General features: G+C 42.2%; 1 protein-coding gene across 6 annotated transcripts in view; it reads right to left on the bottom strand.

The window, feature by feature from the left end:
* MCC (MCC regulator of WNT signaling pathway) overlaps nucleotides 1–14110 on the bottom strand; it is a 478958-nt gene that overhangs the window by 142832 nt on the left and 322016 nt on the right. Inside the window, exon 1 of one of the 6 annotated variants that reach the window (XM_065940910.1) lies at nucleotides 7253–7297. The exons of the other annotated variants lie outside the window; for them this stretch is intronic. Coding sequence (XP_065796982.1) covers nucleotides 7253–7294 — 42 coding nt within the window. The 5' untranslated portion in view covers nucleotides 7295–7297. Of the gene's footprint in view, nucleotides 1–7252; nucleotides 7298–14110 lie in introns of those variants that run through there. 6 annotated transcript variants of the gene reach the window in all.

The raw sequence follows: 14110 nt of genomic DNA, 5'->3' as shown, positions 1-14110 counted from the left end.
CCACTGCAGATGGTGACTGCAGCCATGAAATTAAAAGATACTCCCTGGAAGAAAAGCTATGACAAACCTAGACAGTGTATTAAAAAGCAGAGACATCACTTTGCCAACAAAGGTCCATGCAGTCAAATGGCTTTTCCAGTAGTCATGTATGACTGTGAGATTTGGACCAAAAAGATGGCTGAGCACTGAAGAACCGAGAGTCCCTTGGACTGCAAGGAAATCAAACCAGGCAATCCTAAAGGAAGCCAACCCTGAATATTTACTGGATGGACTGATGCTGAAACGGAAGCTCCAATACTTTGGCCACCTGATCTGCAGAGCTGCCTCTTTGGAAAAGACCCTGGTGCTGGGAAAGATTGAGGGCAGGAGAAGGGATTGACAGAGGATAAGATGGGTGGATGGCATCACTGACTCAGTGGACATAAGTTTGAGTAAACTCTGGAAGACGGTGACGGAAAGGGAAGACTGGTATGCGGCAGTCCATGGGGTTACGAAGAGTTGGATGCAGCTGAACAATAGTACGTTTCGAATATTAACATAACCCAGAACAAACCAGCCCGGAAGACAGAAGACCCCAACTGCGGCAATCTGTCCATCGTCACATAATATCTAGGGACTGGAGGTACCATAATTTAACCATCAACCACGGGATGTGTAACCAATTTTCTTTGGTGAATAATGCTGCAGTAAAGAACATTAGGACAAATTCTTAGAAATGAGATCAGTATTTGGCCAAGGCTTCTGAGTGTGAAATTGCTTCCCCCACAAAAGCTATTGCAATATATACTTCTGTCAGCTCTATTTTGCTTTACTCCCAACAAATCTACATAGATCATTGAAATAAATATTTTTTACCAATATGGTTCCAAGATGACTTTTAGACTTCATTTCCTCACTTATTCAAGGTTAAACTTTTCCCATATATCTACAGGACAAGTGGCTTTGTTTTTTAATTGCCTGTTCACATTCTTTGCTCATTTTGGCAAGACGTTGACTTCTCAGAATTTGATATGTATTATAAATATTAACCTTTAACCATATGTATTGAAAATATTCCTTCCCAGTTGGCTATTCACCTTTTAATTTATACAGCATTTTTGGACATCTGTATATTTTATATTTTTATGTTACCTCCATAAATCTTTTTCCTTTATAGATTTTCCCTTCTGCTTTTTGTTTAGAGAGCCCTTCTTCACTCTGTTCAGACCGTTACTGACATTTTCTTCATTGTGATGTTTAAAACTGTGGTCATTTTTTATAAAACTTTCATTCCATATGGAATTTCATTGTGTATATAAATCGCAAATCTAACTCTGTTGTTTATATATTTGTAGGTATTCTAGCATTGCTGAATAAAATTTCTCTTATTGGAGCCATTATAATATAGCTATCCTTTTTATATTATTTTAAATTATGGTCTTACAAATTTTAATGTTTCATTAATATAAAATATCTCCTTTATTTTTCAAAAATATTTTAGCTATTTGTTTATTTTCCAGGTGAAGTTACTACGAAGATTTAAAAAACTCTCAAGGACTTTGGATCAGAACATTAAATTTCCACTCTCTTCTCAGTTGGTGCAGTCATGGATCAGACTCAAGTCATCTAACAACATGGATAGTTCATCCATCAACTATAATTTTCATTGTTGTGTCTCTCCATAACTGACACAAACTCCTTGAGGACGAACACAATGTCTGCTTTACTCCTCAGTGTATTCCATTCCTAGCACTTAGTACAATGTAAGCACACACACAATTACTGAATGAAATCAAAGTGACCTAGCACTGTTTTCATCCTAAACATCTCATTTAGTTTCTCTAACTCAAAATAGCTAGCAAGGTGACCGTGAACACAGCTGGTGTGTGAAAGCTGAATGAGGTGTGCAAGGGACGTATAGGCTACTGTTCCCAATGCTGGCCAACAGCAAAACAACTCCAAAGACAGCGTCCTCCCTAAGCTACCACAACGTGCAGAAGAAAGAGGAGGGCAACACTGTGGTAAAGGTGAGCTAAAACCAGCAGATTAGGAATCAGGCTTTAGAATTACAGAAACTTGACTAGACTGAGGTTCTTTTAGTATCACTGCCATGGAGAAGTAGAGGTCAGCTAAGTGCTTTTTAAAAGTCCAAGACCCAGTGCTAAGAGAGATTTCAGACATTTAAAGAGCAATGTCCCAGGACAGAGTTAGGTAGAGAGTGAAGAATTCTAGCTCAAAAAGATGGCCTGAACAAGCGCTCCTTGGCCTGTCTTCTTCCCAATGCCTTGGCGTAGAGACTCAACTAATAAAAATCAACCAGCTGGGGTAGACACTGGAAGGAATGATGGTGAATCACACCCAGATTGCTGGTAGGGATCTCCTGGATTATTTATGACATCTATGGAGTGCCTCTTAACAATTTACTAGTTTTAAGATATGTTTACAAAGATTATAGCTCTGTAATAATGACAAAAACTAAAAAACTGAATAAATGCTCATCAGTAGGAAAGTAAATGCATAAACTGTCCGTATCCACATCCTGTGGCTATGAAAAATAAAAATCTATGATATGCTGTTAAAGTTTTTTTTTTTCAAAAACAAAACAAAACAAAAAACTACAATGTATATATGGCTTCTCTGGTGGCTCATTGCAGAATCTGCCTGCAATGCAGAAGACCTCGGTTCGATCCCTGGGTTGGGAAGATCACCTGGAGGAAAGAACGGCTACTCACTCCAGTATTCTGGCCTGGAGAATTTTATGGACAGAGGAGCCTGGCAGGCTACAGTCCATGGGGCAGCAGAGTCGGACACAACTGAGTGACTTTCACTTTCAGGATGTATATATAGTGTGATCTATTTTTATAAAAGTGCTCACATATATACACATTTGTATATTATATGTCAGCACAGATGAGTACTGAAGAATAAACACCAAGCTGGTAACATGGGTTAAGGAGGGAGATGGAATATACGGTGGAAAAGGGGCCGAGCTGGCTTTTGCATGGTACAGTTGGCCCTCTGCATCTGGGGATAAAGAGCCGATGGGTGCTGAGGGACCACTGTACTATGCCATTTTATACAAGGGACTTGAGCATTCGCAGACTTTGGTATCTGCAAGCATCCTCGAACCAAGGGACAACTGTATACTTCTGTGTCATTTGACCTGTTACAATGACCATTCTTTTGTGCCTTGAATGGAAAAGCATATATATTATTATTCTCAAAAATAAATAGACATGTCAACAAATTTTCAAAAATGAGTATCAACAATGCAAATGTAAGATTATCTCAAAGTTATCAAATGCAGAACAAACAAAATAATGAACCTCATTAGAAGACACTTGAGATAGTGGAGCTTTGATGACGCAAAGCTGGAACTAGGTACAACAGTTAGGTTTCTTTTGATTTCAGGGATTTATTTATTCTGTTTATCTCAAGACAGAGCTAATAAACCAAATGGTTTTGAAAGGTCCTAAATGGTTCTCAATATTTGGGGCATATTCCAGGAAGATTAAGTTAATTCAGCTATTTATACAGTGGCATATTTGACAGGGAAAATTCAAATCAGATATTTGAAGTTAATGTTCAATTAGCCACTCAAATGGAAGGGGAAGCAGTGACAGGTAAGTAGAGACGATGATACAGCTGCTGTAATTTCTTTGACTTTGGAAACCCTTGCTTGGCAAAGTGTTTAGGAGGCTGAAGGAGATTTGCGTGAGATGGCAAATTTGCTGTCGGGACCTCAGCGGATAAATTAAAGGTCAACCACGTGATATCCCTTAGAATACATTTTAAAATATAGTCAACTCTAAGGAAGAGATAAAACAGTCCTCAGTCAACCATCCCTAGAGGACTTTTCATGCATGTTTTCAACCTTTTGGTCATGACCCACAAATGAATCTAGAAATAAATTTAGTGTACTGTAATCAGCGTGGGTCTCGATGAGGAAGAAAAACTTTAAAAACCTTAAACTTTAAACTGCCTTAAATAATGCTCTTTGGTTTTTTTTCCTGCCCTCATCCCTACACCTCCTACTTTCAACCAGCAGGAACAAATCACTTTCTGGCCAGTATGTAAGGCCACATCCTGTGCTGATTTTCAAGGAGCTAATTTTTCCATTTAGAAAAAAAAGGAAGTCAAGTTCAAGCATCCATTAGAAAAGGCAAGAGATAATTCCACTTTCTCTACCTCTCAACAAAATATGTGTCATATTTGGGTAAGACACATAATGCCTTTGGACTTCTCTCTGAGAAATAATTCATAAATTCCCTTCTCTTGAATATTAAAATGTCATATAAAAATAGGGAGATTACATCAAATAAAGTTGGAATGCTGGAATCTAGTGAGGTTCCTAAGGATTGTACTCACAGTCCAGCACAGAAGCTACAGAACAAGGGGAACTTGTAATAAGAAGTTACTGTTACTGTAACAACAATAACTGCAACAGTAGTAAACCCTCAAATCTGAAAGGTTACCTCTTCAGCTGGGTTGTGGGCACTCAAACTTCCAAAGACTACTGTTGCCAGCAGAATCCTCAGCTTTACTTCTGAAAGTCCAGCATGTGCCTCACACTCAGAAATAAAGCACTGATCACAAACCCAACGGCCATGGGGGACACCTCCTTGTACCCCAGGCCTGCACATCCGGCTGCCTCCCAGACCTCCGTACCAAAAGGGACGCAACTTAACATACGCCTAACTCAGCCTGTCTTCTTCCCTTCAAGCCACCCCAACCCACACATCCACTCAGCTCTGAGTGCGGCTTCAGCTAAATGAATGCGCTCCAGGAGACAGGCTCCACACGCCCATTCGCCTAAGGCAGAGACTACCTTTCTCCAATCAGTTTCTGTGGAGCTGCCTCCTAAATCTTTCTGGAAACTCCACTCCTCCCCGTGCCTCCCACCATCAGTCTAGCTCAGGACACCGCTGCTTACCTGGATTACGGCAACAGTGCTGTCACTGGTTTTCCGGCTTTCTCTCCAAACGGTTTTCCAAATCCATAAACAAAATGCAACACTCAGTATATCACTTCTACTAAAAGATAAATATAAATCACCACAACACGTCAATGGCTGCGCTTTGCCGTCAGGTAGGGTTCGAATTCCTCAACATGGCCTACTAACCCCTCCGCCAAGCTATCTCCTCTTGCCATACAGAAGAAACTGCAGACAAGGCCAACGCCCTCCTGCCCTGACTGCTGCCAGTCAACGTCACGCCACACTCAGGTGCCAAGACTCCTGAGACCCTGGTGGGCACAGCACCCCGTGCCCCCTCGTTCTGATCACAGCGCCGGTCACGCTGCGCAACGGCCCCCTGCCGCATCTCCTCCACTGGGTCTAGAAAGTCCTTGATGAGTGGGATTGTGTCTGACTGGCTACAAGACCCAGCACGGGGCTTGGCCCAAAGCAAATGCTGAATACATCTTAAAGATGAGTCAGCTCTTCTGTCCAGGGCAATGGGAACCATGAAAAAGCCAAACCAAGCCCTGGAGGTCATCGCTGATTAGCATAACCCAGTGTGGACGGACTTCCAGTGGTGAGGAAACCATAACCTCTGAGCTGCAGAAGGATGGAAAACCACAGCCGCAAAGTCATCCAATGATCCTCTGCTACACAATCCAAAAACAAAGGGAACGCTGAGGTCAGTTATGTAAGTCTGCTTATGATCATAAACAATGTCCCCATTAAGTGTCTCTTACCTTTAAAACCTGGCTTTTACTTTATACAAAGAAAAGGTATCGGGGTAGGATGTGGTGGGAGGTGGGAGGGAGGTTCAGGACGGAGGGGACATCTGTATACCTGTGGCTCATTCACGTTGATCGGCAGAAACCAACACAATATTGTAAAGCAATTATCCTCCAATTTTAAAAAAGTGAGGACGGTAACAATAAATAAATAAATAAAAGGAAGCAGTTTGTAAAAAAAAAAGAAAGAAACTATACCCCCAAAGTCACAACTGTAACAGCTATTAGATTTCCATTTTTTTTATCTGCATGTTTGTGCTTCTCATTAAATAGCTATAATCATAGTGTACATATCTCACTAATTTAGTTTTATCTTTACAGTTTTTCACAAGTGGGTATACAGTCATCATATTCATAATTTTAATGATGGAATAAATGCTATCAAGTAAACACATTATAATTTTCTCAATCACATTTAGGTAGTTTCTAATCTTTACTAATGTAAATCATGCTATAAAGATATATAAAAAATACATAAACATGTTCTAAATTGGCACAGATTTTTTTTTTCTCATTTTAAAGGATTACTACACCACTGGAAGGAGCTTGAATGCATGCTTGGGACACCATCTACGTGCACAACATTCTAAAGAGTGGCTACTGTAATTATGGAAGAAAGGGCTTACAGATCAAAACACATGCCTGGTAGAGGAAGGGGCAAGAAAGGAAGCTGTGAGAGGTGGTGGAGAAGGCAGGAGAAGGTAAGACATGTTGCTGAAGCAGAACAGGAGAAGCAGGAATTCAAACAGGCAAGGTCCAAGTGGAACATGTTCCTGAAAGACCAGAGAGAAGCCACGCTAGAGGCACCCTCAGCTCTCAGACAGAGTCAGCCCTGCCTCGGTCCCTACTCAGCAGCAGGACGCCCCAGAGACAGGTGGACCATCTTGGAGCACAGCAGCTTTCCCAGCACACACTGGGCATCATTGGAAAAGCCCCCGACGCTGGGAGGGGTGAGGGCAGGAGGAGAGGGGACGACAGAGGGTGAGATGGTTGGAGGGCATCACCGACTCAGTGGAAATGAGGTTGAGCAAGCTCCGGGAGATGGTGAAGGACAGGCAAGTCTGGCATGCTGCAGTCCACGAGGTCGCAAAGAGTCGGACACAACTGAGTGACCGAACAACTGGGTATCCCATTTAAACAAGAAAGCCATGACTGACAGCTGAGGAGTCTGACCTTTCCCTCACACCTCGGGGACTAGACGGAGAAGGCAATGGCACCCCACTCCAGTACTCTCGCCTGGAAAATCCCATGGACAGAGGAGCCTGGTAGGCTGCAGTCCATGGGGTCGCTAAGAGTCGGACACGACTGAGTGACTTCACTTTCACTTTTCACTTTCATGCACTGGAGAAGGCAATGGCAACCCACTCCAGTGTTCTTGCCTGGAGAATCCCAGGGACGGGGGAGCCTGGTGGGCTGCCATCTATGGGGTCGCACAGAGTCGGATACGACTGAGGTGACTTAGCAGCAGCAGCAGCAGCAGCAGGGGACTAGAAGGCAAGAATGGGAAGAGCAAACAAGAGGAAGTGGTTACCAGGACAAAATCTTTATCTATGAGGGACATTTGGGGGAGCATGTCTGAAGGAATAGTACAATCTCAACCGGCTCTGCCGTGACCAGTGGTCACCAATAATGCCACCTCCTTGCATCCAAGTTGAGCTCTTGCAGGGACAGCTCAGCTTCTACAAACAGCCCAGTTCTTCCCTCAGCAGGCTTCCTATAATGAAAATTTGATTCAGCACTCATGTAAATATTATTTCTCACATAACTCTCATCTTCTATTGTTCTTATGCTAATAAGCTCAACAGTTTCCCCAATCCAGTTCCACTGTCAAAGAATACTAAAATCCTCCTTGGTAGAGAATTCTTAATTAATATGCTGTTTTCTCTTCCTCCCATCCTAGAAGCACAAATTGAGCTCTCATAAAAGTCAAAGGGGATCTGTAGTCTTCCTGCAAACACAGAGCTGTGGTCTCCAGTCATTGCAGTTCTGTTTCTACCTATTCCATTGACTTGATCAAAAAATCTTAACATTCATATAACATTCATACATCCTCTAAGAAGCCAGGGTGCTAAGAAGCCTAGACTTTAGCAGAACTTAAAAATCAGAGGGGGAAAAACGGTCCACAAGTCATACTTTACTGTCAGGAAGGCTGTATATCTCATGCACCATCCCCACCCCCACGCCTCCTCTGTGCCTCATTCAATACCCTACAGAGACCCTTTAAAAACATAGTCTGTGCTTTCAGCAATAAATGACATCCCTGTAAATCCATGTAATGTTCAGGAAATAAATCCAGGGCTCTCTGCTGCCCATACGGCAACATTAATCTTATGAACAGGACTACGAAACACCCACCCCTCCCCTCCCTCCATCTGCTTTAAGTAGGGCAAGTATTTTACTCATGTTAATTGTTCTGACAGATGAGGATCAACACTGCGCTAATCCATTTGCAGCCTAGCACTGGCTACATTTATCTTCTCAAACGCTGCTAGAGGCAAGTACACTGGCTGGGAGGAACACAAGAGCTACCTCGGGCAAGGCTCAGTGCTCTTAAGTGACTGCTTACAGAGGGAGTGAGCAGGCTCCGGGAGTTGGTGATGGACAGGGAGGCCTGGCGTGCTGCGATCAGACATGACTGAGCGATTGGACTGAACTGGACTGAGGGAGAGTGGGTCCCTGAACCAGTTCAAGGTCTCTTGGTTGCCGCTGTGCTTGTGTTTTGATCCTTTAGAAACAGTAGACGGTAGGATTTTTATTCAATGAAGACAAATTATATCAATCTCTATTGATTTCTTTTCCATTGCTAGCATGTCTTCTCGTGGACTAATTAATCATATGCAAGTTCTCTAAAATTTAGACAAAAGAATGAGGCCGAACTTCATCGGATTCTTCTATGAAATTCTCTAATCCAACTAGGAACCGTGTGCATTTTGCAAGGGGTGTGCCACCTGTTTTACAGGACACGCTGGGTAGCGTCAGAGCCCAGGCCTGCCAGTGTGGGCAAGGGTGTGCGCCTTACATACAGGCAAACCTGGCATCAGACCCCACCTCCACCGTTTGTCACCTCCACCCCCAGTCCTGTGGATACCGTGTCACATGATTCAGCACATTTCACACCCAGCCGGATACCGTTCCCAGACAAGGGCTTTGGCTTTGTCCCCTTAAGCCACTGCACCTACATCCCAGTTTTTAATTACCTAAAAAAGCAGCTCAACACACTGTGTTAAATATTTCTTAGCTATTTCTACCCTCTAGATGGGGAAACAGTGGAAACAGTGGCTGACTTTATTTTTATTTTTCTGGGCTCCAAAATCACTGCAGATGGTGACTGCAGCCATGAAATTAAAAGATGCTTACTCCTTGGAAGGAAAGCTATGACCAACCTAGACGGCATATTAAAAAGCATAGACATTACTTTGTCAACAAAGGTCCATCTAGTCAAGGATAAGGTTGTCCCAGTGGTCATGTATGGATGTGAGAGTTGGACCATAAAGAAAGCTGAGCACAGAAGAATTGACGCTTTTGAACTGTGGTGTTAGAGAAGATTCTTGAGACTCCTTTGGACTGCAAGGAGATCCAACCAGTCCATCCTAAAGGAGATCAGTCCTGGGTGTTCATTGGAAGGACTGATGCTGAAGCTGAAACTCCAATCCTTTGACCACCTGATGCGAACAGCTGACTCATTGGAAAAGACCCTGATGCTGGGAAAGATTGAGGGCAGGAGGAGAAGGGGACGACGGAGGATGAGATGGTTGGATGGCATCACCGACTCAATGGACACGGGTTTGGGTGGGCTCTGGGAGTTGGTGATGGACAGGGAGGCCTGGTGTGCTGTGGTTCACAGGGTCGCAAAGAGTCGGACACGACTGAGCGACTGAACTGAACTGAACCCTCACCCCAGAAGTCCATCAAGGAGGACCTGTTCAGAGAGTGAATACAGCGGTCTGACACCCTCCTCCCCCAATTTTAGGACAGATGGAGCTGGTCACCCTGTCCTCCCCGGCCCATCCTCCCTGCTTATCCCCCATGTGGTTTGGAATCTGCCGTTTTCCCCTTTCTAAAGCCTCTATCACTCTTATTTCTATTTCCTTTTCAATTTAATCCCGTCTCCCATGCTATCAACTTAACAACCTTATATACTTCAAGTTTTCAGTACAGTGCTTTCAGATCAGAAATCCAAAGAAGAAAAACAGATATGGTAGGAGTCAGATGTGTGGGACAGAGAGCAGAGAGAAACCCACCCGCAAAACGCACTTCTTATCCCTCACATGCAGGACTCCTGATTTCCTTCTCCTGTCCCTCACCCTCTGCTTTTCAACCTGCTCAGCCTGCAATGGTGAGAGGGGAGTGAACAGACAAAAGAGTATTCTTCTAGATTTGGGCTTTTTGTCCAACTTCCAGGTAAGGCGTGGCCCATGATCAGCTGCTTAGCAAAAAATCCTTTTATAGACATGAGACATTCTTATGTTATAACATGATTTTTTTAAAAAACAATTTCTATAGTTAATTTGCAATGTTGTAAAAAAAAAACAATTTGCAATGTTTTGGTTTCAAGTGTACAGCATAGTGATTGGGACATACATATGTGTGTGTGTATCTATTCTTTTTCAGATTTTTTCCATTCTATATTATTTAAAGATATATTTAATTTATTAATTGGAGGCTAATTACTTTACAGTATTGTGGTGGTTTTGCCATACATCGACATGAATCGGCCACGGGTGCACATGTGTCCCCCATCCTGAACCCCCCTCCCATCTCCCTCACCGCCCCATCCCTCTGGGCTGTCCCAGCACACCAGCTTTGAGTGCCCTGCTTCATGCATTGAACTTGCACTGGTCATCTATTTCACACATGGTAATATACAGGTTTCAGTGCTCTTCTCTCAAATCGTCCCACCCTCGCCTTCTCCCACATAGTCCAAAAGTCTATTCTTGACATCTGTGTCTCTTTTGCTGTCTTATATATAGGGGTCATTGTTACCATCTTTCTAAATTCCACATAAATGAATTAATATACTGTATTGGTGTTTCTCTTTCTGACTTACTTCACTCTATATAACAGGCTCCAGTTTCATCCACCTCATTAAAACTGACTCAAACGCATTCCTTTTTTATAGCTGAGTAATAGTGGTGTATTGTGTATATGTACCACAGCTTCCTTATCCATTCGTCTGCTGATGGGCATCTAGGTTGCTTCCATGTCCCGGCTATTGTAAGCAGTGCTGTGACGAACACTGGGGTACACGTGTCTCTTTCAGTTCTGGTTTCCTCGGTGTGTATGCCCAGCAGTGGGATAGCTGGGTCATATGGCAGTTCTATTTCCAGTTTTTTAAGGAATCTCCACACTGTTCTCCATAGCGGCTGTACTAGTTTGCATTCCCACCCACAGTGTAAGAGGGTTCCCTTTTCTCCACACCCTCTCCAGCATTTACTGCTTGTAGACTTTTAGATAGCAGTCATTCTGACTGGTGTGTAATGGTACCTCATTGTGGTTTTGATTTCCATTTCTCTGATAATGTCACTCTATTATTATTTAAAGATATTGAATACAGTTCCCTGTGCTATACAGTAGGTCCTCATTGCTTATCTGTTTTACATATAGTAGTGTGTACATGTTTTCTGAATGTTGAGTTTTAAACCATCTTTTTCAAGTAGTCATGTATGGACATGAGAGTTGGACTATAAAGAAAGCTGAGCACCAAAGAACTGATGCTTTTGAACTGTGGTATTGGAAAAGACTCTTGAGAGTTCCTTGGACTGCAAAGAGATCACACCAGTCCATCCTAAAGAAAATCAGTCCTGAACATTCATTGGAAGAACTAATGCTGAAGCTGAAACGCCAATCCTTTGGCCACCTGATGTGAAGAACTGACTCACTGGAAAAGACCCTGGTGCTGGGAAAGACTGAAGGTGGGAGGAGAAGGGGACGACAGAGGATGAGATGGTTGGACGGCATCAACGAGTAGATGCACATGAGTTTGAATAAGCTCTGGGAGGTGGTGATGGACAGGGAAGCCTGGAGTGCTGCAGTCCATGGGGTCGCAAAGAGTCGGACAGGACTGAGCGACTGAACTGACTGAGTGTGTATATTTTAATCCCAAACTTCTAATTTATCTCCCTCGGCCCCATCCCTGCTCAACATCCCCTTTGGTAACCGTAAGTTCGTTTTCTATGGCTATGAGTAATGCGCTGCCTTCTTACCCAAATAAATACATTTATATATTTATATATACACTAGAATCTCAACAGCATAAAAAAAAAATCAATTCTTTTCTCTATATAAAATAAAATAATAACATATAAATGGTAAATAGATCTGGATGGGGGATCTTAGGTAATTTTGTTTCAGTATATTCTGACTTTCTATACTTTACATGATAGTAAAAGTAAAAGTAGAATTACTTTTCTAATCGGAAAATATTCTATTTATGCGAAGTCAGTTATGGCTTGCCTATTCCCACTCAGACCCTATTTTGCATGCCCTCATTAACCCTGCTTCAACTTAATCTAAAATGATCCTGAGTAGCCACTTCCAATTTTGCAGAGCAAAAGCTCTGATTTGCCAAATTGATTAAATTATATTAATGTAGTAGCACCCTAAAAACCTACATGTATTCTTCTGAGCTCCAAGTATAATACTGAGACCAAGAAATGCCAATATAAACTGATGACACCCATTAAGAACAATTCAGTTTAAATCACCAGAAACAGACAATGTAGATAGTTGCCAAATTCAGACAATCCCCAAAGATGGATTTTGATGGGAAGCTTTGATTCCCATGAAGCAGTTTTCCTGGTTCTGCTGCTAACAAGACAGGGCTGATGTTCACAGGCTTCTTTAAGATCCTATCAGGCAAACTTAGACCAGCATCAGTTCTCAGAATAGCATGACCAGTCTTGATATGTCCTGAGGAGGATTTAGAAACGGATTCTAGTGACTTACACTTTTACTGACATGCAAAGAATGTACCCTGGCTATTCCGTCGTTTGTAACGGCTGAAGTCAACATTTAAGAAAAGAGAAGAGGACTCGTGTACTCTAAGACTATACTGACGGCACTCAGTGGAGACGCCTTGCATCTCTATGAGCAGAAGATGAATGAGAGCGTGCACAGTGGCCTTGGTTACATTCTGACCAGGCACTGCTACGGGAAGAGTGGTGTCAAATCTGATTTTACTCTCAGGGCCTCAGTTTTCTCAGCTACAGAGTGGGATAACCAGGCCCCTGGAGGTGATGTGATGAGGATGGAAATAACAATGGGGTCACAAGTGTAAGGTGTTGGGCTTATAGTGGTCTAAATAAAAGGCAGGCCTCAAACCAACATGAAGATCATCTGCCTGGATAGTTCTTTCTACTATAAAAGTCATAGTTCCAAAAACAGGGACTTCCCAGGAGGTGCAGTGGTAAAGAATCTGCCTGCCAATGCAACAGACATGTGTTTGATCCCTGGGTCAGGAAGATCCCCTGGAGAAGGAAATGGCAACCCACTCTAGTATTCTTGCCTGGAAAATCACATGGACAGAGGAGCCCGATGGGCTATAGCCCATGGGGTCGCAAAGAGTTGGACACAAGTTAGCAACTAAACCAAAAGCGAAATTGCATTAAAAAACAAAACAAAACAAAAAATCAAGAAGGGAGCTATCACCTTGCAGAATGGCTGTCTTAGAAAAGAACACAAATAGCAAATGTTGGCTAGGATGTGGAGAAAAGTGTACTACACTGGTTGGTGAAAGTATGAATTAGTGCAACAACTATGGAAAATAACATGAAGATTTCTAAAAAAAAAAGAAAAGAAAAGGAAAACAAAAAATAAAAGCAGAACAACCAATTACCCAGCAGTTCCACTCCTGAGTATATATGAGGTATATGAAAACACTAGTTCAAAAAGATGCATGCATTCCAATATTCATAGCAGCATTGCTGACAATAGCCAAGATATGTATCAATATCTTAACAACAGCCAAGCAAGTATCCATTAATAGATCAATGTGATAAAGAAGACATGGTGTATAAACAATACCAATCAGTCATAAAAAAAAAAGAAAGAAATTTTGCCCTTTGTAACAACATAGATGGACATGGAGGTTACTGAGCTAAGTGCAAGAAATCAGACAAGAGAAAGAGAGATACCATATGATGTCACTTTTATGTAGAATTTAAAAATATAACAAACTAGTGAATACAGAAAAATAAATAGACTCACAGAGAATAAACAGTGGTTATCAGTGGGGAGAGGGAGAGGGGAGGGGCAGTATAGGTATAGGGAAATAAGAGATACAAACTATTATGCATAAAATAAACTGCAAGGATCTATTGTACAACACAACAGAAGACAGTCAACATTTTATAATAACTATAAGTAGAGTGAAAGTGAAAGTCGCTTAGTG

Source organism: Muntiacus reevesi, chromosome 7, assembly GCF_963930625.1.
Source record: "Muntiacus reevesi chromosome 7, mMunRee1.1, whole genome shotgun sequence".
In the NCBI taxonomy this organism is placed as follows: Eukaryota; Metazoa; Chordata; class Mammalia; order Artiodactyla; family Cervidae; genus Muntiacus; species Muntiacus reevesi.
Note: the sequence above shows the minus strand (reverse complement) of the source record. Positions and strands in the feature narration are given on the sequence as shown.